This window comes from Eutrigla gurnardus, assembly GCF_963514095.1.
Source record: "Eutrigla gurnardus genome assembly, chromosome: 22".
In the NCBI taxonomy this organism is placed as follows: Eukaryota; Metazoa; Chordata; class Actinopteri; order Perciformes; family Triglidae; genus Eutrigla; species Eutrigla gurnardus.
In genome coordinates, this window is record NC_139933.1 from 13,572,243 (window position 1) to 13,599,363 (window position 27,121).

General features: G+C 45.0%; 3 protein-coding genes across 3 annotated transcripts; all 3 read right to left on the reverse strand.

The window, feature by feature from the left end:
* Positions 1-6,078: 6,078 nt before the first annotated feature.
* Positions 6,079-7,938, reverse strand: LOC311033162 (tripartite motif-containing protein 16-like). The gene has a single exon (XM_084040401.1). The coding sequence runs from the start codon at positions 7,906-7,908 to the stop codon at positions 6,250-6,252; it is 1,659 nt and encodes a 552-aa protein (XP_083896527.1). The 5' UTR covers positions 7,909-7,938; the 3' UTR covers positions 6,079-6,249.
* Positions 7,939-16,250: 8,312 nt separating this feature from the next.
* Positions 16,251-17,797, reverse strand: LOC311033156 (E3 ubiquitin/ISG15 ligase TRIM25-like; the record flags this gene model as incomplete). Its single annotated transcript, XM_084040394.1, has 2 exons — positions 16,251-16,364; positions 16,481-17,797. 2 exons carry the CDS (start codon positions 17,795-17,797, stop codon positions 16,251-16,253), a joined length of 1,431 nt encoding a protein of 476 aa, XP_083896520.1.
* Positions 17,798-25,201: 7,404 nt separating this feature from the next.
* On the reverse strand, positions 25,202-26,907 carry LOC311033160 (tripartite motif-containing protein 16-like). The gene has a single exon (XM_084040399.1). The coding sequence runs from the start codon at positions 26,875-26,877 to the stop codon at positions 25,213-25,215; it is 1,665 nt and encodes a 554-aa protein (XP_083896525.1). The 5' UTR covers positions 26,878-26,907; the 3' UTR covers positions 25,202-25,212.
* Positions 26,908-27,121: the final 214 nt, after the last annotated feature.

Here is a 27,121-nt window from a genome sequence, read left to right on the forward strand (position 1 = left end):
GACGTAGCATATGACGAACGAGGTTTCGTTTCGGGCTACTTTTTCGCGATACAGGTTTACAATTGGCGGGACATTATGACTATAAAAATGAAATACTAACTCGTGGGCTTATCAGTATTCTTATTAATTATTCTTATATATTCTTATACATCATTATTATAAAAATGGGCACATTATCAAAGCATTGTAGGTTCAAATCGAAGGTGCAATTGCAGTGTAGGCCTAGCACTTTGACTAATATATCACCTTATCATTATTATTATACATCATTATTGTAATTATTGCTACTGCTGGCCATACTACAAAGGCAGTGGTGTAGAGGTTAAGAAGTTAGACTTGTTGTCAAACTGTTGCAAGTTTGAATCTAGGATAGAGCTGCAACGATCCACCCCCATGCATCCATTATGTATATTACAAATGATTATTATTATATATCTTTATAAGTATTACTCCTATCTCATGTTTCGGGTGGTGTAGTGTCTAAAGGCCCCTACACACCGCCCAGACGTCCAACTGCCTTATCCGACCACTCCCCGCCCACTCTGTTGCCTCTCGTCTGACCCGTTCGGCAGAAAAGTTGCGTTGTACACACCGCTTCGACGTGCTTCCGACACCACAGCAGCGTGTACGTTCTGCGCTTGCGCGAGATGCAATAAGCCTCCTTAAACAGCGGGTGGCGCTAGTCTCGTGCCAGTACTCCAAAACAGGAAATGACGGAACAGAGTGCAGATAAAAACAATGCACACACGTCTTGGTTCAGTATTCGTTCGACTCGAGAAGACCTTTGTGGACTAAATACTTGGCATTTCTGGAAAGATGACTCTGGCTAGGGTGACACTCGCGTTGTGTGCTCTCGGGCTCATTATTTTACGAAGACGTCGTCTCAGTAGGGAACGAGTAATACGGAGTTTACCATCGTCACTTCCGCCCCGCCCACACACCGCCATTGGATACTCTGATTCGCTAGCACACCGCCAATCAGAGTATCCAATGGCTCAGACGTCCAACAGCCCACCTCCTCAGACTTCGTATGCTCAGTCTGATCAGACAACGTCCGCGCGGCTCCGAAAGCTTCCGACGCAGCTGTACACACCAAACATATGTGTTCCCGACCTCGTCCGAGCCTCTCCGAACGCTTCAGACGTCCAACGGTTGGGCCGGTGTGTTCCTGTCCTTAGGACTGAGACACATTATCAAAGTGTTGTAGGTTCAAATCCAAGTCTGTGGTTTACCAAATGACTTATTTTCTATCTTGAGTTCAGAACTATTTATGAAAGGCACTCACACACATGTATCGCCAAGATGACGTTAATTCTCAAATGATTTGATGTTAGATCGGCACATATAGCAAACATCTTATGTCAGGTTGACTGGAAACTAGTGATGTTACGAGATGCGCCGAGGCTTCGAAGCGTGTGTCGAGTAATGGAGGGGGCGTTTCCGCGAAGCGCGTATCGAGGCTTGCTTCATTTAGGGGAGGGGCCAAAAATGATGACGTCTATGGCAAGCCGTTTTAACATTTAATCGAACAACACTCCTATCTGTAATTATATTTTAGATATCCATAATAGCATTTCTCCTAGTCCAAATGTAATTTGGACTAGGAGAAATGGTAATTAAAGATATCCACAATACATTCTTACTACTAAAAATGATATTTTAAGATATCTACAACTTTGATTGTACTAGTCAAAACTAAATTTAAGATATCTAAAAATCCTTAAAAAGTATAAGTGGCCGTTTTATCATTTAATAGCTAGACTGGATATGTATTGTAGATATCTGTAATTCAATTCTTCCTAGTCATAAAGAACATTTCAGATATCCACAATGACATTCTTCCTATCCACAATTGTCATTTCAGATATCCACAATGGCATTCTTCCTAGGACAAATGACGTCACTTTTGCCATTCATGTGTATTGGGCTTTCAGTTTCAGATATCCACATTTACATTCTGGATATCTAGAATGAACATTCTGGATATCTGCAATTGAATTCTTACTAGGAGAAACTCCCATTTCAGATATCTTCAACCCAATTGTTACTAGTCATAATTTAAAATTTTTTAAAATGGCGTCCTGTCTACCTGTTAACAGATATCAACAATACATTTGTGGATATCTGCAATTGTATTGTTCCTAGTCATAATTCTGATTGTAGATATCTGAAACTACATTTCTACTAGTCATAATACGAATTGTGGATATCCATAATGACATTTCTACTAGTCACAATGTATTTTTGGATATTCAAAATTACATTCTGGATATCTGGAATCATTTTTCATTTTGGATATCTGAAATGAAAATTATGACTAGTAACAATTGGATTGAAGATATCTGAAATGGGAGTTTTTCCTAGTAAGAATTCAATTGCAGATATCCAGAATGTTCATTCTAGATATCCAGAATGTAATTGTGGATATCTGAAATTGAAAGCCCAATACACATGAATGGCAAAAGTGACGTCATTTGTCCTAGGAAGAATGCCATTGTGGATATCTGAAATGACAATTGTGGATAGGAAGAATGTCATTGTGGATATCTGAAATGTTCTTTATGACTAGGAAGAATTGAATTACAGATATCTGCTATACATATCCAGTCTAGCTATTAAATGTTAAAAAGGCTTGCCATAGACGTCTCGCTGCCCGGCTCGCCTCGCTGCCCGGCTGTACCACGTGACTGCTTCGGGAAGTCGTTCAGAGTTTGCCGCGAGGTTTTACAGCTATATAGAACCCTCAGGCTCCATTCAAAATGTGGGTTTTGAAGCAGAGTTGCGGTCAGTTGAGAGTTTGGATAGTTTGGATACTAGAGGTTGAATAGCGTTTATATAATTTGGAGATAGTTTGGAGAGTTTGGGGAGAGAGAGAGATTTAGGAGAGTGATGATTTTACCATTTGGGGAAAATGTACACACACAGAATACATTCAAACAATGTATTATACACAAATGTGATAATTTATGTACAGAAATTATTTCATCATGGAGCGGCCGGTGGGGCAGTGGTTAGGGCACCTGCCTCATGTACAGAGGCTCAACGTCCTCGACGCGGCGATCCCAGGTTCGACTACCGGTCCGGGATCAGTTTCCCCCAATGTCTTCTCCCTGTTACCACACTGTCTGTATAGAATAATATAACGGCTTGAATGATCTTAGAGTAATTATTTGGTTATCCATTTTTTGTAATTCATAGTCATTCCCAACAGACATCCATCCATCCATCCATCCATTGTCTACCGCTTATCCTGTATTCAGGGTCGCGGGGGGGCTGGAGCCGATCCCAGCTGTCATTGGGCGAAGGCAGGGTACACCCTGGACAGGACACCAGTCTATCACAAGGTCAACATGTAGAGACAGACAACCATTCACACTCACATTCACACCTACGGGCAATTTAGAGTCACCAATTAACCTATCCCCATCCTGCATGTCTTTGGACTGTGGGAGGAAGCCGGAGAACCCGGAGAGAACCCACGCTCACACGGGGAGAACATGCAAACTCCACACAGAAGGAACCCAGGGCCGACCTGGGAATCGAACCCAGGACCCTCTTGCTGTGAGGCGAGAGTGCTACCCTCTACACCACCGTGCAGCCCACCCAACAGACATAACAGACACAAAAATGCAATGCATCACACATTATGTGGTTCAGATACAGCTGCCTGTGATTATACACTTGGCCAGTAGGTGGTATCGTGTGCACATGAAGCTTCGAGAAATGAACCCTTTCTCGAACCAATTGGCTCAAGTGGTTCGATGCCTCATGAGGCTTCATCTCGCCATCACTACTGGAAACTCTTTAACTATCTTCATAATTTCATTCACCACTAGGTGTCCCTAGTGTACATATTTGAAGCTTTGGGGTTGAACCACTTTGGTGGTTCATCCGGCTGAGAGGCTTTGATGTTTCATGAGGCTTCATCTCACCATCACTACATGATAGTCAAAAAAACAACAACAAATACTTAAGCTTTGTCACTCAAGGTTAAGATTCCCATGTGCTGAGAACCAAGCCTGGACAGTCACCTGTTTTCCACCAGCCCTCTTGTCTCCTTGAACACCTGGCCTTAAATAGGCCCTGCACTGATTACCCTAATTGGTAGAAACCAAACTGCCAGTTTGACAGGGGTGCTTCAGCACAACTAAATGAGGCAGTGAAATTACCCTTATGTATATATATTTATATATATTTATTTGTAAAGACTTGTAATCAGCCTAAAAACTCATGGACAAATCAGATTTTATTTAATGCTAAACAATGACAGAGTCAAATCAAACCCAGCAGCCTAAACAATATTTACTTTTGCTCTTACTTTTACTTTACTTTAAACGTTCGGATCTCTATACAAATAAACAATACATGCGAGATGAAAACAAAGTGTAGCGTGGTTATTTGTTACATATGAACTGGGAAAGGAAATGTATTATTGACGATCGGTGTTGATATTTATCTGGTGCTCTAAACAGCTGCAGGAGTAACAGGTGAAATATGACTTATGAACCGGTTAACGTGGAGGATGGAAACAGACTATAAACAGAGGAAAACTAAAAAACACAGCAACATAAACATAAACACACAGTCTTTTAATGAAGGCGGCGCATTGCTGCCGTGACGGGCTGCTTGTCCCGTCACAGGGCAACACCTGTTGGTCAACAGGAATTTACAACGTTTAATTTAATGACTCTGATGACCACTATTAATCAGTTAGGAACCAATCAATTTCATTTTAATAAATCAATCTCACTCTTCAGATCAAGCTGTGAAATAGGGATCTTTGTATTCTGATCAGAAGAAATATACACGGACAACGACTTAATGATTAATGTGTATTTATTGACTAACTTAAAGATTAAACCAAGTGAGTAAAGGAAGTGGTCTTAATATAAACACACAAGAAGTATAACCGACTTACAATGATGATAGTGGCGAGTGTGTGTTTTGATATGAATAAGGGAGCTTCTTAAGAATATAAGACGACAAACTCATGGATATCACGTATTAAGGAGGACACTAATTAGAGTTATCGATTCTGGTCAACTGGCGTCCTGTCCAGGGTGTACCCTGCCTTCACCCAATGACAGCTGGGATCGGCTCCAGCCCCCCCGTGACCCTAAATACAGGATAAGCGGTAGAAAATGGATGGATGGATGGATTCTGGTCAAGAAACTTGGAAGTCTCTGAGTTGAATTAAAAATCTTGGAACTACGCAGCGAAATCCAATCAAGACGGGACACGATAAGAACCCAGAACTAAGAACTAGCTTCACCATTAACAGCTGGAAATGGGTTATTTTGTTCTTTTAAGAATATTTTGATGCTGATACTTTTGCACTTTGAATGTATAACTTAGTATTTTACAATGTAACACTTGTGTACATGTGTGAATACTTCTCCCACTACTGGTTTCCTTGTGTCAACTTCTATTTTTGCCCAACTTGTGAAATGTCACTCGTTTATTTTCCGCCGTCAATCCACAAAGTGACCATGAGAACTGGGCGAGTCAGATCAGTATCTGGATATCAAAGAAAAAAGAGAGAGAAAACAATCATTTGGATTAACGTTTATTCATGAAAAGGTCATTAAGAGACCGCAGAGTTCATCAGTGTCCATCCAGACGTGGGGTGATACAGGAGGAAAATACAGCACACAGCTAAACCACAGTCTGTAAAAAATAAAATCAGTGCACAGATGATCTTACAAAGATTGCATAATATAAAGAAAGGTTAGAAAACTTCCCAGATTTCATCCAGGGCTGCAAGAAAAGCTGAATTTTATAAACCAGAAGAAGGATATGAAAATATATCCAAAGATTTAAAATGCTGATCAGTAGTGTTCAAACTCTGATAAAGAAGTGGAAATGAGTGGTTCTGATGATACCAAGCCACGGCCAGTTTGATTTCAGCCACAACTACCAGGACAATTGGTCCGGATGCAAAGAAAAAAACACAAGTAACTTTAGCTGAAATACAGGCTTCTCTGCACAAAAGGCTGTTTCAAGACACACAATAAGGAGGGACTTGAACAACAATGGTAGAATTTTCAAGCTGTGTACCATTCTCAAAAGAAAACATCAGCAAAACAGTTATTTTATTTTTAATGGGATTCAAATAGAGGAGAGAAGGAGGCGGAGAGGAGAAGGATAAGAGGAGGAGGAGGAGGAGGACAAGAGGAGGAGGAGGAGGAGGAGGAGGAGGGAGAAGAAGAAGGAGGTGGTGAAGTCATTCAACTCTTAAATGCCTTCTGTCTAGTTGAGTTGACAGAACTCACCACTGCCTCTAACATTAACACAAAGTCCAGCATAGAGGGGCTCAGTGAACGTGGTCTGGACTCTGTGGAGGAGAGTCATGGTCTCAGAGACGCTGTAGAAGGACAGAATACCTGCTCTGTGATCCAGGAACACTCCTACTCTGGAGGACGGAGGACCTGAGACGGGAGTTTCAACTAAGTTGTAGAAGAACGTATGTCTGTTGTTGATAAAATATAACGACCAGGATTTGTCATTGAATCCAAACTTACATTGATTCCTGTCTCCTGTTCTACTGATACTCTTGTATGCGACTGCTACAGCAACTCCACCTCTCCTCTCCACCTCCCAGTAACAACGGTCAGTCAGACTTTCTCTACTCAGGACCTGATAACGTCCAGTGAATCTGTCTGGGTGACTAGAATAAGACTGGTATGGATGATATGTTGCTTTTCTGTTCCCCTCAGATAATAACAGATGTTTGTGTGCTGTGTTTGGATCCAGTGTGATTTCACGTGAATATTTCAAGAATCCAGCTCTGGTCTTGGGTTCTGGTTGTGGCAGTGAAACATCCACTTCAGTCCCTGCCAGTGAGACGTTTGTCCATCTGTGTGTCAGAACTTCCTGTAGTCCATCTCTGACTTCTGACAGCGCCGCCGTCACGTCCTCAAAGTAGCGGCGAGGAGGACGGGCGTTGATGCTGGATGAGTGTGTGGACTCACTGAGTGGTGACAGTGACGGGTAGTCGTGTAGAAACTGGTTGTGATCCTCTGTGTGTGAGAGCTTCTCCAGCTCAGCGTCTCTCCTCTTCAGCTCACTGATCTCCTGCTGCAGCTTCTCCTGAAGCTCTCTGACTCGACTCACTTCAGTTTCCTGCTGGGATCTGACCTGCTGCTTCACGTCAGAGCGTCTTCTCTCCATGAGACGGATCAGCTCCGTGAACATCTCCTCACTGTCCTCCACTGCTTTATCAGCAGAGTGGTTGATGGCCTCCACCTCCTGGTGGAGCAGCTTCACATCTTTGTCTCTGTCCTGGATTCTCTGCTGGATGTTTAGTCGACTCCCCTCCAGCTCTCTCTGCCTCTCGGTCCTTTCTGCTGCAGCTGAGACTGTGTCGTGGCCTTTATGTTCGTCCACAGAGCAGAGATAACAGATAGACTGCTGATCAGTACGGCAGAACATCTTCATCACCTCATCATGACGAGAGCACACGTTCTCCTGGAGCTTGTTGGAGGGCTCCACCAGCCGGTGTTTCTTAAATGCTGCTGATTCATGATGAGGCTGGAGGTGTTTCTCACAGTAAGAGGCCAGACACACCAGACAGGACTTGAGGGCTTTCCGTTTCCTCCCAGTGCAGGAATCACAGGCCACATCTTCAGGTCCAGCATAGCAGAGACCAGCAGGAGCAGCTTGGAGTCCAGTCTTCTTCAGCTCCTCCACCAGATCTGCCAACATGGTGTTTTTCAGCAGGACAGGCCTCGGTGTGAAGGTCTGCCTACACTGAGGGCAGCTGTAGATCTCCTTCTCATCCCAGAAGCTTCCAATACACTTCATGCAGTAGTTGTGTCCACAGGAAGTAGTCACCGGATCCTTCAGTAGATCCAGACAGATGGAACAAGAGAAGGTTTCCTGGTCCATCTGAACTCCTTTCTGCGCCATTTCACCTCTCAGCGACGACGACTGTCTGAGTTTCACTTAGTGAGAAGTGAAACTGGTCTGAGGTCTGATCTCAACAACACTGTGTGTGTGCAGTGAAGGTGGCCTGTCAGCTGCTGCACTTCACCGCCATGTTGGTTACACCCGTCCACACGCAGTAGATCTGAAGGGGAGGGAACAAGGAAGTGTGTGAGTGTGTGTGTGTGTGTATGTGTGTGTGTGTGTGTGTGTGTGTGTGTGTGTGTGTGTGTGTGTGTGTGTGAGAGAGAGAGAGAGAGAGAGAGAGAGAGAGAGAGAGAGAGAGAGAGAGAGAGAGAGAGAGAGAGAATTTTTGAATTTTCAAACCTCTTTATTTACTTACTACAGTCTTTAAGTACAAGGGCCTTTGCATTTTCAAAAAAGGAAGTAAATAATAATAAGAAAAGAATAAATAAACAATAAAAAAATGCAAAAACATGATTTACCTCAAAACAGGTCCCAAAAACAACTAATGGAAGCCTAATTGGCGGAGTTTCAGGAGCAGGTCCACACCTCAACAGCGCCAACTTCCGCATCTCTATAAATAGCCACCTAACCCTCTCCTCCGCTTCGCTCTCGTATTCTGCGCCCCTCCCCCCCACCCCATTTCTCTTCCCATTAATTCTTTCTATTCTCTCCTTCGTAGGTCCACGAGGGGGGTCCGTCGCTGCCCGGGAGCGGCGGCGGATTCTCTACAAGAATCCCCACAACGCACTTAAACGCTCAAGAACCAAGATCTTCGACACTTCATTCGCTTTGTCATAATAATAAATTCTTAAACGCATCTTGTTGACGGTGTGGTCCTTGCTAGTGAATTTTCTATAACAGAACATAAAACATTATTGCAGCTCCATGTGTTGGAGAATTCTTTCATGTTATTTGTGGCTCTGTAAAAACTAAAATCAACATGTACTCTGACCTTAACCATTCTAACGAATAAAGTTGCTGCGTCAACATCCAGAGAGCTTTCCACTTTGTTTCTGCGACTGAGGTAGATCGCCATTTTAGCTTGACCCAATATAAAATTTAACAACTGACAATTCTGTCTTTTCCTCTGTCTGTAAGGACAACCAAAAATGAACATTTCCATTGAAAAAGTGCCTCCGAGCATTGTGAATATTCGCTCCAGCAGCTGAAACAAAGAAACCAGTCTATCACAGTCCATAAAGCAGTGAAACACAGTCTCTCTCTGCGAGCAGAAAGGACACATCTCATTAACATTTGGATTCATCAACGAAATAAAAGCGTTTACAGCTACAATCCCGTGGAGAATTCTCCACTGCAGATCTCCGACTCTTTTAGTTATTGGTGGTTTGTATAGCGCTCTCCACGCAGGTCTGACCTCATCATTGAGCCCTAAATGAGCTCTCCAGGGGGTGTCAGTCCGACCACTGAGCTTGTCCTTGTTCAGGACCTGAACCAACAGTCTATACATGGTTTTGCCTCTGATGTCATTCAACCCGTTTGGTGGAGTGTTGCTGAACTCCAGCAGTTTACCGGTGCAGTTTTTAAAATCAGGAACAAGTGTCAGTGCAGGGAAGGGGTCCTCACTTTTGGGCTGACGGTGTCCGTTACAGTGAGCTGTTAGTAAGGAGAGTTCAGTCTGTGTCAGCTCACCTCTCCAGGTGTTAAGCAGGTGAGTGATGGACCTGACAGACCTGACTCCCACACGAGAGGCCAGAGCTGCAGCGTTGGTCAAACCTGGTCCACACTGTTGCACCACGTGTCCCAGCGTGACGACCCCTGCTGGGCGAAACAGCTGTAGCACGGAAGATCCCGCTGTGCGCTCCACGTTGAGGCGAGTCCCGTACACCACTGGCTCTCTCAAAAGCCAGAACAAAGAAACGCAGTTGGCTGGATTCTGCTTGACGAACAACCTCCATACTGCAAACAGTCCATTATAAAAAGTTGGAAGGTTGCACAGTTTGTGAGCACTCAGGTCCATCAGGAACAGGGCCTCAGCGAGACCCAACCCTCCAGCCCGTCTTAGTATGGCTAGGGCTATGGGCCTCCAGACGAGGTCTGCTGGACCAGCGAGGAGCCTCTGGATGAAGCGAAGTCGGAAAGCAGCGCCCCTGCTGGCCAGATGGATGAGTCCCTGTCCTCCGTCCTCCTTGGGCAGAAACAGCACACTCTGTGGGACCCAGTGCAGACAGTCCCAGAAGAAGTTGACCAGCAAAGCTTGTATCCTGGCCAGGAGACGCGGCGGGGGGTCCACACACGCCAGTCGGTGCCACAGCATTGAGGATACCAAATTGTTTATTATTAAAATGCGTCCTTTAAAGGAAGTGTGTGGTAAAATCCATTTCCACCTTTTTAGTCGCCCTTCAACCATCTCTAAGACATTCTCCCAGTTCCTGCACTTAAAAGGTTCATCACCAAGATACACACCAAGGTATTTTAAGCCCCCCTTGTTCCATTGTAGCCCCTGAGGTAAGATGATCTGCCCGCTTACCTCGCCACTGGTTGCCAAGGCTTCACTTTTTCCCCAGTTGACTTTAGCTGAGGATAATGTACCAAACACATCAGCAGTTTGGACAAGGACATCAATATCATCTTGTTTTTTTACAATGACCACAACGTCATCAGCATACGCAGACAATTTAAAAGTTTTTGACAACCAGGGAGGGTTATACCTGAAAGGCGCCGTCTCAGTTGGTGTAGAAGAGGCTCTATGGAGTAGAGCATGCCACACAGGGAGCAGCCCTGTCTGACCCCCCCTCCGCACCTTAAAAGGAGCACTTAACCCACCGTTAATCTTTAGTACACTCTCAATGTCACTGTACAAGACCTGGATCTTGGCTATGAGACCAGAGTTGAAACCAAAAGCGTTTAGTGTCTGCCACAAGTACTGGTGTTCAACTCGGTCAAATGCCTTTTCTTGATCTATAGAAATCAGACCAAGGCCGCAGCCCAATGAACTGGAGAGGTCCAAAATGTCCCGAATTAGAGAAACATTGTCAGATATTAGCCTGCTGGGTACACAATACGTCTGGTCAATGTGAATGACATGCTCCATCACTTTTCTTAGCCTCATGGCCAGTACCTTGGACAAGATTTTATAGTCTGTGCAGAGCAAAGCTACTGGCCGCCAGTTCTTTATTAGTTCTTCTTGGGGAGGAGCTGCTTTCACCATGTTTCAAGGACTCACATTCAAGGACTTATTGCCTCTGTAACTACAACTGTGCTACATTTTAATGTTTTCGTGAGGCTAAATTTATCAGTAGCATTTAGGCACATGTAAGTCTTTGGTAAATGGTAAAAAACACATTTGAATTGCCCTCCTGTGATGTTTACTAGTAGAATATTAGGACATGCAGTACCAAAACCAGCCACAGAAACCCCACCAATATCAGGATTTTAAAAAAATCACTGCGACAAAATGAGGCAAAACACCCTCCTGATTTTTTAATATGATTTTAACAAGAATATGATCTTTCAAAAAAAGTAAGTTTGGACCTGATACGTGTTGTCAGTTTTTTGGAATATGACTCTGAAGTTGGGCAAAGATGTGTTAACTTCCATATTTGAGCCTTAATATCTGTGAAACTAATAATCTAAGAGAGACCATATTTTGTAGAATGTTTAAGCTAACCCCAGAGATAGAGGCAGAAGTGATAGAAGTCTTTTATCTGTAAAAATGGGGGCTCAGCCACTCTTCAAATATACTACTTTATTTCAACAAGCCTCATTTTAAGTACCTACCATACTAGGTTATCATTAAGCTACACCCCTGATATTTCATGTCTGGAAGCTATTAGTAACAGATATACACTGTAGAAATTTTGAAGGCCACAGGTGAGATAATTTTCCAGATAATGCCGTTTAAAAATGGCTTTTCAGAGCATGATGCCAAAAACCGTCTAAACTACCCTTCATTCAATGACGTTTCATGAGAAAACTGTTGACAGTAGAGACCAAATATTTTGGATTTGTCCTATTACCAAGTGTGTCTTTGTACTCAAATTTTTTCAGGACATTCTAAGATGGTCAGGTGGGAGGCATTTGATGAAATGACACGGAATGACCCTTTTGAGAACTTTAATATGTTCTCCTTCTCCTGTGGAAGCTGCTAAATCTTGCAGCGCCACTATTTCTCTCTCCAGAGCTCTCATAGACCTGGTCATGTCCCTTGTAACATTGAGAGTGTACTGCAGGCACAGCTGCTTTATTTGACCCTTCCCTATATCCCACCACTGCTGTAGTGAGGTGTATCGAGATTTTGTCTCTGTGTGGTTCTTCCAAAACAAAGTGAAAGCATTTCTAAAAACAGTATCAGATAGCAAGGCTACATTGAAATGCCAATAGGCACTGCTACATTTAACGTTCTTGATAAAAATGGAAACCTGTACCAAAGAGTGATCTGAAACTCCTACAGGGTGTATAGAGCAACTCCGAAGCACATTGATCTGCCGTCTAAAACAGTAAACTCTATCAAGCCTGGCCATGGATAGAGAGTTATCTCTAGCATGAACCCACGTGTACTGCCGCTGTGTGGAGTGGAAATGCCTCCAAGTGTCACATAGATCATTTTCTTCAAGTAGTTTGATTAAACAGCTCTTGGAGGCTTGATGCGGTTCTGGATGGTTCCTGTCTAGAGTGGCGTTTGCAGTACAGTTAAAATCACCACCCAGGAACAAGTAACCCTCCCCACTGCAGTTGTTGACAACAGTGTTTAAAATGTCTAGAAAAACAACCCGTTCTCTACCCACAGTGGGAGCATAAACATTAACAATCATTCTTCATGATCGTCATTTTTATATTTTCAAACACAGCTTGTATCTTCAACAAGCGACCTTCAATAATGTTTTCAGTGCTATAAGAAATGGGCGAAAACCCCCTAGAGAACAGGACAGCAACTCCTCCACTGTTGCTGCTCTTGTGGCTGAGGACGACTTCTCCATCCCACCCCCTTTTCCATGCAGGCACATTCTCAGCTGTGCTGTGTGCTTCTTGCAAAAAAACTACATCTAGTTTTCTAGCCGAAAACAAACTAAAAAGGCCAATTCTCTTCGCTTCCTCCCTGGCACCATTGATGTTTAAAGATCCCAGTTTGATGTCACACATTGTGAAAAGAAAGAAAGGGACCGCAGAGGAACACAGAAAAAAGGAGGACAACAGTAAAAACTCAATCATTAGCCATATGTGACCGAATTCTTACCCCCAGCTTTCTGAGGCGAAACACCTCCTTATCAGTGAAAGCCTGCTGGCCAGAGCTTCCTGTGTTCCTTGAGAAAAATTTAACAGAGTCAAGGAACAGCTGTAAATCTGGGAAGTAATCCTCCACTTTGACTTGTCTCATCCCTTTCGTTTCTTGTAGAAACGAGCGGATTGTGCCGCTGGAGTAAACACTCTGGGCCTCCATCTGCGAGCTCCATGTGGCCTCCCCTCCACTGTCCTGTGTGCTCACCAGACTGTCCCCTGACTGAGAGGAGGGGCACACAGGGGTTGTCTTTGACACCTTAGACACCTGCTCACTGTTTGGTTTGTTTTCGGGATTTTTCCTTTTACTCGACAGTTTAAAAACATCATCATCATTCATGACTTCGTCTTCGTACAATACAGACTCCGCAGCACGGGTCGCGGTGTGACCAATATCTACCTGCAGCTCAGCAACTGTCTGCTCACCTTCCTGACTCATCTGATCCTCCGTGCCCTCGCCTTCCTGATCGCTGTTAGCCCTGTTCCCTTTCTGAGGATCCTGCGTGTTCCTCCGCGGCTCGGCCGGCGCAGGGGCACCGCCACCGGTCCCAGCCGTGCCCCCCCCCCGGACACGAGCGAATCATATGCCCTTCGGCTCCACAGCCAAAACATTTCATTGTGTCCGAGGTCACATGTACAATGTAATCATAATCGTCGATCCTAAATCTAAAAACCAAATTCAGCTCCTCATAATTTTTCTTAAGGACCATGAACACTTGTCTCCTGAAAGATACGACATGCTTCAGGTGGGGAGACTTGCAGCTAATGGGGATCATCCTCACGGGGGACACCAGCTGTCCGTGTCTCGCTAGCTCTTTTTCCAATAGCTCATTCTTCAGAAAGGGGGGGACATTTGAGATGATAACCTTTTTTGCAGGGTTAACTAGTGATGACACAGGGGTGAACGTACCTTTTACCACAATCCCGCTCTCTAGCAATCTATTCACTTTTTCTGTGCTGTCCAGAAAAATCACCACCGCACTGTTCATTCTGGACGCAGATTTAACGCTTCCATAGCCCACTTCCTCACCTACAGCCCGGCTGCACTCCTCCACGGAGCAGCCGACCGCCGGGGAAAGTTTGATTGCGTGTCGGCGCGTCAGCGTGGTTAAGCCGGGGCCTCCAGCAGCAGCCATGCTGAGCGGCCACGCTACCTCCGCAAACCCACAAACAAACCTCCTCCAAACAACACACAGTAACAAATACAACGGATATTAACCAAGAGAATTGGAAAAAAATAAAGCAAAAAAGAGTCAGAAAACTCTAGATCTCCGCAACACACTCACTCTCGCTTACCACGCTCACTCCCAGCATGCACTCCGAGAGAGAGAGAGAGAGGGGAGCAGCACTTGGACTTTGTTCCATCAACATGTTATTTGTAAAATACGGGCAGCAAAGAAAATAAGACTTTGTAGATTCCACTGTCTGCTATTAGAATCGGGGCACCACCTGTTGGTCAACAGGAATTTACAAAGTTTAATTTAATGACTCTGATGATCACTATTAATCAGTTAGGAACCAATCAATATCATTTCAATAAATCAATCTCACTCTTCAGATCATAAGCTGTGAAATAGGGATCTTTGTATTCTGCTCAGAAGAAATATACACGGACAACGACTTAATGATTAATGTGTATTTATTGACTAACTTAAAGATTAAACCAAGTGAATAAAAGAAGTGGTCTTAATATAAACACACAAGAAGTATAACCGACTTACAATGATGATAGTGGAGAGTGTGTGTTTTGATATGAATAAGGGAGCTTCTTATATAAGACGACAAACTCATGGATATCACGTATTAAGGAGGACACTAATTAGAGTTATCGTTTCTGGTCAACTGGCGTCCTGTCCAGGGTGAACCCTGCCTTCGCCCAATGACAGCTGGGATCGGCTCCAGCCCCCCCGTGACCCTAAATACAGGATAAGCGGTAGAAAATGGATGGATGGATGGATTCTGGTCAAGAAACTTGGAAGTCTCTGAGTTGAATTAAAAATCTTGGAACTACGCAGCGAAATCTAATCAAGACGGGACACGATAAGAACCCAGAACTAAGAACTAGCTCCACCATTAACAGCTGGAAATGGGTTATTTTGCACTTTTAAGAATATTTTGATGCTGATACTTTTGCACTTTGAATGTATAACTTAGTATTTTACAATGTAACACTTGTGTACATGTGTGAATACTTCTCCCACTACTGGTTTCCTTGTGTCAACTTCTATTTTTGCCCAACTTGTGAAATGTCACTCGTTTATTTTCCGCCGTCAATCCACAAAGTGACCATGAGAACTGGGCGAGTCAGATCAGTATCTGGATATCAAAGAAAAAAGAGAGAGAAAACAATCATTTGGATTAACGTTTATTCATGAAAAGGTCATTAAGAGACCGCAGAGTTCATCAGTGTCCATCCAGACGTGGGGTGATACAGGAGGAAAATACAGCACACAGCTAAACCACAGTCTGTAAAAAATAAAATCAGTGCACAGATGATCTTACAAAGATTGCATAATATAAAGAAAGGTAAGAACATTTCCCAGATTTCATCCAGGGCTGCAAGAAAAGCTGAATTGTATAAACCAGAAGAAGGATATGGAAATATATCCAAAGATTTAAAATGCTGATCAGTAGTGTTCAAACTCTGATAAAGAAGTGGAAATGAGTGGTTCTGATGATACCAAGCCACGGCCAGTTTGATTTCAGCCACAACTACCAGGACAATTGGTCGGGATGCAAAGAAAAAAACACAAGTAACTTCAGCTGAAATACAGGCTTCTCTGCACAAAAGGCTGTTTCAAGACACACAATAAGGAGGGACTTGAACAAAAATGGTAGAATTTTCAAGCTGTGTACCATTCTCGAAAGAAAACATAAGCAAAACATTTATTTTATTTTTAATGGGATTCAAATAGAGGAGAGAAGGAGGCGGAGAGGAGAAGGACGGGAGGAGGGGAGGAGGAGGACAAGAGGAGGAGGAGGAGGAGGTGAAGTCATTCAACTCTTAAATGACTTCTGTCTAGTTGAGTTGACAGAACTCACCACTGCCTGCCATATTAACACAAAGTCCAGCATAGAGGGGCTCAGTGAACGTGGTCTGGACTCTGTGGAGGAGAGTCATGGTCTTAGAGACGCTGTAGAAGGACAGAATACCTGCTCTGTGATCCAGGAACACTCCTACTCTGGAGGACGGAGGACCTGAGACGGGAGTTTGAACTAAGTTGTAGAAGAACGTATATCTGTTGTCGATACAATATAATGACCAGGATTTTTCATTGTATCCAAACACACAGTCTCCTGTTCTACTGATACTCTTGTATGCGACTGCTACACCAACTCCTCCTCTCCTCTCCACCTCCCAGTAACAACGGCCAGTCAGACTTTCTCTACTCAGGACCTGATGACGTCCAGTGAATCTGTCTGGGTGACTAGAATAAGACTGCTTTTGAGTCATTAATGTTGCTTTTCTGTTCCCCTCAGATAATAACAGACGTTTGTGTGCTGTGTTTGGATCCAGTGTGATTTCACGTGAATATTTCAAGAATCCAGCTCTGGTCTTGGGTTCTGGTTGTGGCAGTGAAACATCCACTTCAGTCCCTGCCCGTGAGACGTTTGTCCATCTGTGTGTCAGAACTTCCTGTAGTCCATCTCTGACTTCTGACAGCGCCGCCGTCACGTCCTCAAAGTAGCGGCGAGGAGGACGGGCGTTGATGCTGGATGAGCGTGTGGACTCACTGAGTGGTGACAGTGACGGGTAGTCGTGTAGAAACTGGTTGTGATCCTCTGTGTGTGAGAGCTTCTCCAGCTCAGCGTCTCTCCTCTTCAGCTCACTGATCTCCTGCTGCAGCTTCTCCTGAAGCTCTCCGACTCGACTCACTTCAGTTTCCTGCTGGGATCTGACCTGCTGCTTCACGTCAGAGCGTCTTCTCTCCATGAGACGGATCAGCTCAGTGAACATCTCCTCACTGTCCTCCACTGCTTTATCAGCAGAGTGGTTGATGGCCTCCACCTCCTGGTGGAGCAGCTTCACATCTTTGTCTCTGTCCTGGATTCTCTGCTGGATGTTTAGTCGACTCCCCTCCAGCTCTCTCTGCCTCTCGGTCCTTTCTGCTGCAGCTGAGACTGTGTCGTGGCCTTTATGTTCGTCCACAGAGCAGAGATAACAGATAGACTGCTGATCAGTACGGCAGAACATCTTCATCACCTCATCGTGACGAGAGCACATGTTCTCCTGGAGCTTGTTGGAGGGCTCCACCAGCCGGTGTTTCTTAAATGCTGCTGATTCATGATGAGGCTGGAGGTGTTTCTCACAGTAAGAGGCCAGACACACCAGACAGGACTTGAGGGCTTTCAGTTTCCTCCCAGTGCAGGAATCACAGGCCACATCTTCAGGTCCAGCATAGCAGAGACCAGCAGGAGCAGCTTGGAGTCCAGTCTTCTTCAGCTCCTCCACCAGATCTGCCAACATGGTGTTTTTCAGCAGGACAGGCCTCGGTATGAAGGTCTGTCTACACTGAGGGCAGCTGTAGATCTCCTTCTCATCCCAGAAGCTTCCAATACACTTCATGCAGTAGTTGTGTCCACAGTGAAGAGTCACCGGATCCTTCAGTAGATCCAGACAGATGGAACAAGAGAAGGTTTCCCGGTCCAGCTGAATTCCTTTCTGCGCCATTTCACCTCTCAGCGACGACGACTGTCTGAGTTTCACTTAGTGAGACGTGAAACTGGTCTGAGGTCTGATCTCAACAACACTGTGTGTTTGCAGTGAAGGTGGCCTGTCAGCTGCTGCACTTCACCCCCATGTTGGTTACACCCGTCCACACACAGTAGATCTGAAGGGGAGGGAACAAGGAAGTGTGTGTGTGTGAGAGAGAGAGAGAGAGAGAGAGAGAGAGAGAGAGAGAATTTTTTTTTTTTTTTTTAATTTTCAAACCTCTTTATTTACTTACTACAGTCTTTAAGTACAAGGACCTTTGCATTTTCAAAAAAGGAAGTAAATAATTAAAAGAAAAATAATAAATAAACAACAAAAAAATGCAAAAACATGATTTACCTCAAAACGGGTCCAAAAAACAACTCATTTTCTATAACAGAACATAAAACATTATTGCAGCTCCATGTGTTGGAGAACTCTTTCATGTTGTTTGTGGCTCTGTAAAAACTAAAATCAACATGTACTCTGACCTTAACCATTCTAACGAATAAAGTTGCTGCGTCAACATCCAGAGAGCTTTCCACTTTGTTTCTGCGACTGAGGTAGATCGCCATTTTAGCTTGACCCAATATAAAATTTAACAACTGACAATTCTGTCTTTTCCTCTGTCTGTAAGGACAACCAAAAATGAACATTTCCATTGAAAAAGTGCCTCCGAGCATTGTGAATATTCGCTCCAGCAGCTGAAACAAAGAAACCAGTCCGTCACAGTCCATAAAGCAGTGAAACACAGTCTCTCTCTGCGAGCAGAAAGGACACATCTCATTAACATTTGGATTCATCAACGAAATAAAAGCGTTCACAGCTACAATCCTGTGGAGAATTCTCCACTGCAGATCTCCGACTCTTTTAGTTATTGGTGGTTTGTATAGCGCTCTCCACGCAGGTCTGACCTCATCATTGAGCCCTAAATGAGCTCTCCAGGGGGTGTCAGTCCGACCACTGAGCTTGTCCTTGTTCAGGACCTGAACCAACAGTCTATACATGGTTTTTCCCTTGATGTCATTCAACCTGTTTGGTGGAGTGTTGCTGAACTCCAGCAGTTTACCGGTGCAGTTTTTAAAATCAGGAACAAGTGTCAGTGCAGGGAAGGGGTCCTCACTTTTGGGCTGACGGTGTCCGTTACAGTGAGCTGTTAGTAAGGAGAGTTCAGTCTGTGTCAGCTCACCTCTCCAGGTGTTAAGCAGGTGAGTGATGGACCTGACAGACCTGACTCCCACACGAGAGGCCAGAGCTGCAGCGTTGGTCAAACCTGGTCCACACTGTTGCACCACGTGTCCCAGCGTGACGACCCCCGCTGAGCGAAACAGCTGTAGCACGGAAGATCCCGCTGTGCGCTCCACGTTGAGGCGAGTCCCGTACACCACTGGCTCTCTCAAAAGCCAGAACCAAGAAACGCAGTTGGCTGGATTCTGCTTGACGAACAACCTCCATACTGTAAACAGTCCATTATAAAAAGTTGGAAGGTTGCACAGTTTGTGAGCACTCAGGTCCATCAGGAACAGGGCCTCAGCGAGACCCAACCCTCCAGCCCGTCTTAGTATGGCTAGGGCTATGGGCCTCCAGACGAGGTCTGCTGGACGAGCGAGGAGCCTCTGGATGAAGCGAAGTCGGAAAGCAGCGCCTCTGCTGGCCAGATGGATGAGTCCCTGTCCTCCGTCCTCCTTGGGCAGAAACAGCACACTCTGTGGGACCCAGTGCAGACGGTCCCAGAAGAAGTTGACCAGCAAAGCTTGTATCCTGGCCAGGAGACGCGGCGGGGGGTCCACACACGCCAGTCGGTGCCACAGCATTGAGGATACCAAATTGTTTATTATTAAAATGCGTCCTTTAAAAGGAGGTGTGTGGTAAAATCCATTTCCACCTTTTTAGTCGCCCTTCAACCATCTCTAAGACATTGTCCCAGTTCCTGCACTTAAAAGGTTCATCACCAAGATACACACCAAGGTATTTTAAGCCCCCCTTGTTCCATTGTAGCCCCTGAGGTAAGATGATCTGCCCGCTTACCTCGCCACTGGTTGCCAAGGCTTCACTTTTTCCCCAGTTGACTTTAGCTGAGGATAATGTACCAAACACATCAGCAGTTTCGACAAGGACATCAATATCATCTTGTTTTTTTACAATGACCACAACGTCATCAGCATACGCAGACAATTTAAAACTTTTTTGCCAACCAGGGAGGGTTATACCTGAAAGTTGGTGTTGAAGAGGCTCTATTGCCATGGAGTAGAGCATGCCAGACAGGGAGCAGCCCTGTCTGACCCCCCTCCGCACCTTAAAAGGAGCACTTAACCCACCGTTAATCTTTAGTACACTCTCAATGTCACTGTACAAGACCTGGATCTTGGCTATGAGACCAGAGTTGAAACCAAAAGCGTTTAGTGTCTGCCACAAGTACTGGTGTTCAACTCGGTCAAATGCCTTTTCTTGATCTATAGAAATCAGACCAAGGCCGCAGCCCAATGAACTGGAGAGGTCCAAAATGTCCCGAATTAGAGAAACATTGTCAGATATCAGCCTGCTGGGTACACAATACGTCTGGTCAATGTGAATGACATGCTCCATCACTTTTCTTAGCCTCATAGCCAGCACCTTGGACAAGATTTTATAGTCTGTGCAGAGCAAAGCTACTGGCCGCCAGTTCTTTATTAGTTGTAGATCTCCCTTCTTGGGGAGGAGGGTGAGAACCGCCCTCCTGCAGCTCAGTGGTAAGTGTCCTTTGCTAAAACTGTCTCTGAGGACAAGTAATAAGTCCTGGCCAATCACAGGCCAGAAAGCCTTGTAAAAGTCTGCAGGAAGACCGTCAATCCCTGGAGCTTTCCCACTGTCCAGGCTCTGAACTGCCGTAGCCAGCTCATCTGCGGAGATCTGTGCGTCCAGCTCAGCGTTGGCCTCCTCGGGAAACTTGGGTAGACCCTCGTAGAAGGATTTCGCCACCTCCGGTCTCTCCTGGAACTCCTCTTTGAAGAGCTCCTTGTAGAAGGCAACTGCACAGCTCCGTATTTCTCCCGACTCCTGCAGCAGCTGCCCAGTGTCGGACCGCAGGGAGTGCATGAGTTTCTTTTGTCCATACTTCTGTTCAAGGCCAAAGAAAAAATGAGAGGGAGCATCCATTTTAGTCACATACTGGAAACGGGAACGGACCAGGGCTCCTCGAGCAGAGAAACCCAGCAGGTCCGACAGAGCTGATTTTTTCCTTTTGAGAACTTTAATATGTTCTCCTTCTCCTGTGGAAGCTGCTAAATCTTGCAGCGCCACTATTTCTCTCTCCAGAGCTCTCATAGACCTGATCATGTCCCTTGTAACATTGAGAGTGTACTGCAGGCACAGCTGCTTTATTTGACCCTTCCCTATATCCCACCATTGCTGTAGTGAGGTGTATCGAGATTTTGTCTCTGTGTGGTTCTTCCAAAACAAAGTGAAAGCATTTCTAAAAACAGTATCAGACAGCAAGGCTACATTGAAATGCCAATAGGCAATGCTACATTTAACGTTCTTGATAAAAATGGAAACCTGTACCAAAGAGTGATCTGAAACTCCTACAGGGTGTATAGAGCAACTCCGAAGCACATTGATCTGCCGTCTAAAACAGTAAACTCTATCAAGCCTGGCCATGGATAGAGAGTTATCTCTAGCATGAACCCACGTGTACTGCCGCTGTGTGGAGTGGAAATGCCTCCAAGTGTCACATAGATCATTTTCTTCAAGTAGTTTGATTAAACAGCTCTTGGAGGCTTGATGCGGTTCTGGATGGTTCCTGTCTAGAGTGGCGTTTGCAGTACAGTTAAAATCACCACCCAGGAACAAGTAACCCTCCCCACTGCAGTTGACAACAGTGTTTAAAATGTCTAGAAAAACAACCCGTTCTCTACCCACAGTGGGAGCATAAACATTAACAAAAGTCATTTTTATATTTTCAAACACAGCTTGTATCTTCAACAAGCGACCTTCAATAATGTTTTCAGTGCTATAAGAAATGGGCGAAAACCCCCTAGAGAACAGGACAGCAACTCCTCCACTGTTGCTGCTCTTGTGGCTGAGGACGACTTCTCCATCCCACCCCCTTTTCCATGCAGGCTCATTCTCAGCTGTACTGTGTGTTTCTTGCAAAAAAACTACATCTAGTTTTCTAGCCGAAAACAAACTAAAAAGGCCAATTCTCTTCGCTTCCTCCCTGGCACCATTGATGTTTAAAGATCCCAGTTTGATGTCACACATTGTGAAAAGAAAGAAAGGGACCGCAGAGGAACACACAGAAAAAAAGAGGACAACAGTAAAAACTCAATCATTAGCCATATGTGACCGAATTCTTACCCCCAGCTTTCTGAGGCGAAACACCTCCTTATCAGTGAAAGCCTGCTGGCCAGAGCTTCCTGTGTTCCTTGAGAAAAATTTAACAGAGTCAAGGAACAGCTGTAAATCTGGGAAGTAATCCTCCACTTTGACTTGTCTCATCCCTTTCGTTTCTTGTAGAAACGAGCGGATTCTGCTGCTGGAGTAAACACTCTGGGCCTCCATCTGCGAGCTCCATGTGGCCTCCCCTCCACTGTCCTGTGTGCTCACCAGACTGTCCCCTGACTGAGAGGAGGGGCACACAGGGGTTGTCTTTGACACCTTAGACACCTGCTCACTGTTTGGTTTGCTTTCGGGATTTTTCCGTTTACTCGACAGTTTAAAAACATCATCATCATTCATGACTTCGTCTTCGTACAATACAGACTCCGCAGCACGGGTCGCGGTGTGACCAATATCTACCTGCAGCTCAGCAACTGTCTGCTCACCTTCCTGACTCATCTGATCCTCCGTGCCCTCGCCTTCCTGATCGCTGTCAGCCCTGTTTCCTTTCTGAGGATCCTGCGTGTTCCTCCGCGGCTCGGCCGGCGCAGGGGCACCGCCACCGGTCCCAGCCGCGGCCCCCCCCGGACACGAGCGAATCATATGCCCTTCGGCTCCACAGCCAAAACGTTTCATTGTGTCCGAGGTCACATGTACAATGTAATCATAATCGTCGATCCTAAATCTAAAAACCAAATTCAGCTCCTCATAATTTTTCTTAAGGACCATGAACACTTGTCTCCTGAAAGATACGACATGCTTCAGGTGGGGAGACTTGCAGCTAATGGGGATCATCCTCACGGACACCAGCTGTCCGTGTCTCGCTAGCTCTTTTTCCAATAGCTCATTCTTCAGAAAGGGGGGGACATTTGAGATGATAACCTTTTTTGCAGGGTTAACTAGTGATGACACAGGGGTGAACGTACCTTTTACCACAATCCCGCTCTCTAGCAATCTATTCACTTTTTCTGTGCTGTCCAGAAAAATCACCACCGCACTGTTCATTCTGGACGCAGATTTAACGCTTCCATAGCCCACTTCCTCACCTACAGCCAGGCTGCACGGAGCAGCCGACCGCCGGGGAAAGTTTGACTGCGTGTCGGCGCGTCAGCGTGGTTAAGCCGGGGCCTCCAGCAGCAGCCATGCTGAGCGGCCACGCTACCTCCGCAAACCCACAAACAAACCTCTTCCAACCAACACACAGTAACAAATACAACAGATATTAACCAAGAGAATTGAAAAAAAATTAAGCAAAAAAGAGTCAGAAAACTCTAGATCTCCGCAACACACTCACTCGCGCTTACCACGCTCACTCCCAGCATGCACTCCGAGAGAGAGAGAGAGAGAGAGAGAGAGAGAGAGAGAGAGAGAGAGGGGAGCAGCACTTGGACTTTGTTCCATCAACATGTTACTTGTAAAATACGGGCAGCAAAGAAAATAAGACTTTGTAGATTCCACTGTCTGCTATTAGAATCGGGGCACTACCTGTTGGTCAACAGGAATTTACAAAGTTTAATTTAATGACTCTGATGACCACTATTAATCAGTTAGGAACCAATCAATATCATTTCAATAAATCGATCTCACTCTTCAGATCATAAGCTGTGAAATAGGGATCTTTGTATTCTGCTCAGAAGAAATATACACGGACATCAACGTAATGATTAATGTGTATTTATTGACTAACTTAAAGATTAAACCAAGTGAATAAAGGAAGTGGTCTTAATATAAACACACAAGAAGTATAACCGACTTACAATGATGATAGTGGTGAGTGTGTGTTTTGATATGAATAAGGGAGCTTCTTAAGAATATAAGACCACAAACTCATGGATATCACGTATTAAGGAGGACACTAATTAGAGTTATCGTTTCTGGTCAACTGACGTCCTGTCCAGGGTGAACCCTGCCTTCGCCCAATGACAGCTGGGATCGGCTCCAGCCCCCCCGTGACCCTAAATACAGGATAAGCGGTAGAAAATGGATGAATGGATGGATTCTGGTCAAGAAACTTGGAAGTCTCTGAGTTGAATTAAAAATCTTGGAACTACGCAGCGAAATCTAATCAAGACGGGACACGATAAGAACCCAGAACTAAGAACTAGCTCCACCATTAACAGCTGGAAATGGGTTATTTTGTTCTTTTAAGAATATTTTGATGCTGATACTTTTGCACTTTGAATGTATAACTTAGTATTTTACAATGTAACACTTGTGTACATGTGTGACTACTTCTCCCACTACTGGTTTCCTTGTGTCAACTTCTATTTTTGCCCAACTTGTGAAATGTCACTCATTTATTTTCCGCCATCAATCCACAAAGTGACCATGAGAACTGGGCGAGTCAGATCAGTATCTGGATATCAAAGAAAAAAGAGAGAGAAAACAATCATTTGGATTAACGTTTATTCATGAAAAGGTCATTAAGAGACCGCAGAGTTCATCAGTGTCCATCCAGACGTGGGGTGATACAGGAGGAAAATACAGCACACAGCTAAACCACAGTCTGTAAACAATAAAATCAGTGCACAGATGATCTTACAAATATTGCATAATATAAAGAAAGGTAAGAACATTTCCCAGATTTCATCCAGGGCTGCAAGAAAAGCTGAATTTTATAATCCAGAAGAAGGATATGAAAAGATATCCAAAGATTTAAAATGCTGATCAGTAGTGTTCAAACTGTGATAAAGAAGTGGAAATGAGTGGTTCTGATGATACCAAGCCACGGCCAGTTTGATTTCAGCCACAACTACCAGGACAATTGGTCGGGATGCAAAGAAAAAAACACAAGTAACTTCAGCTGAAATACAGGCTTCTCTGCACAAAAGGCTGTTTCAAGACACACAATAAGGAGGGACTTGGGAGAATATTCCAGCTGTGTACCATTCTGGAAAGAAAACATAAGCAAAACAGTTATTTTATTTTCAATGGATTCAAATAGAGGAGAGATGGGGGGGGGGGGGGGAGAAGGACAAGAGGAGGAGGAGGGAGAAGAAGAAGGAGGTGAAGTCATTCAACTCTTAAATGACTTCTGTCTAGTTGAGTTGACAGAACTCACCACTGCCTCCAAAATCCATACAAAGTCCAGCATAGAGGGGCTCAGTGAACGTGGTCTGGACTCTGTGGAGGAGAGTCATGGTCTCAGAGACGCTGTAGAAGGACAGAATACCTGCTCTGTGATCCAGGAACACTCCTACTCTGGAGGACGGAGGACCTGAGACGGGAGTTTTAACAGAGTTGTAGAAGAACGTATATCTGTTGTTGAAACGATATAACGACCAGGATTTGTCATTGTTTCCAAACGTACATTGATGCCATTCTCCTGTTCTAATGATACTCTTGTATGCGACTGCTACACCAACTCCACCACCTCCTCTCCTCTCCACCTCCCAGTAACAACGGCCAGTCAGACTTTCTCTACTCAGGACCTGAAGACTTCTAGTGAATCTGTCTGGGTGACTAGAATAAGACTGGTTTTGACTCCTTGTTGCTTTTCTGTTCCCCTCAGATAATAACAGACATGTGTTTGCTGTGTTTGGATCCAGTGTGATTTCACGTGAATATTTCAAGAATCCAGCTCTGGTCTTGGGTTCTGATTGTGGCAGTGAAACATCCACTTCAGTCCCTGCCAGTGAGACGTTTGTCCATCTGTGTGTCAGAACTTCCTGTAGTCCATCTCTGACTTCTGACAGTGCCGCCGTCACGTCCTCAAAGTAGCGGCGAGGAGGACGGGCGTTGATGCTGGATGAGTGTGTGGACTCACTGAGTGGTGACAGTGACGGGTAGTCGTGTAGAAACTGGTTGTGATCCTCTGTGTGTGAGAGCTTCTCCAGCTCAGCGTCTCTCCTCTTCAGCTCACTGATCTCCTGCTGCAGCTTCTCCTGAAGCTCTCCGACTCGACTCACTTCAGTTTCCTGCTGGGATCTGACCTGCTGCTTCACGTCAGAGCGTCTTCTCTCCATGAGACGGATCAGCTCCGTGAACATCTCCTCACTGTCCTCCACTGCTTTATCAGCAGAGTGGTTGATGGCCTCCACCTCCTGGTGGAGCAGCTTCACATCTTTGTCTCTGTCCTGGATTCTCTGCTGGATGTTTAGTCGACTCCCCTCCAGCTCTCTCTGCCTCTCGGTCCTTTCTGCTGCAGCTGAGACTGTGTCGTGGCCTTTATGTTCGTCCACAGAGCAGAGATAACAGATAGACTGCTGATCAGTACGGCAGAACATCTTCATCACCTCATCGTGACGAGAGCACATGTTCTCCTGGAGCTTGTTGGAGGGCTCCACCAGCCGGTGTTTCTTAAATGCTGCTGATTCATGATGAGGCTGGAGGTGTTTCTCACAGTAAGAGGCCAGACACACCAGACAGGACTTGAGGGCTTTCAGTTTCCTCCCAGTGCAGAAATCACAGGCCACATCTTCAGGTCCAGCATAGCAGAGACCAGCAGGAGCAGCTTGGAGTCCAGTCTTCTTCAGCTCCTCCACCAGATGTGCCAACATGGTGTTTTTCAGCAGGACAGGCCTCGGTGTGAAGGTCTGCCTACACTGAGGGCAGCTGTAGATCTCCTTCTCATCCCAGAAGCTTCCAATACACTTCATGCAGTAGTTGTGTCCACAGGAAGTAGTCACCGGATCCTTCAGGAGATCCAGACAGATGGAACAAGAGATGGTTTCCCGGTCCAGCTGAACTCCTTTCTGCGCCATTTCACCTCTCAGCGACGACGACTGTCTGAGTTTCACTTAGTGAGACGTGAAACTGGAGAGAGAGGGGAGCAGCACTTGGACTTTGTTCCATCAACATGTTACTTGTAAAATACGGGCAGCAAAGAAAATAAGACTTTGTAGATTCCACTGTCTGCTATTAGAATCGGGGCGCCACCTGTTGGTCAACAGGAATTTACAAAGTTTAATTTAATGACTCTGATGACCACTATTAATCAGTTAGGAA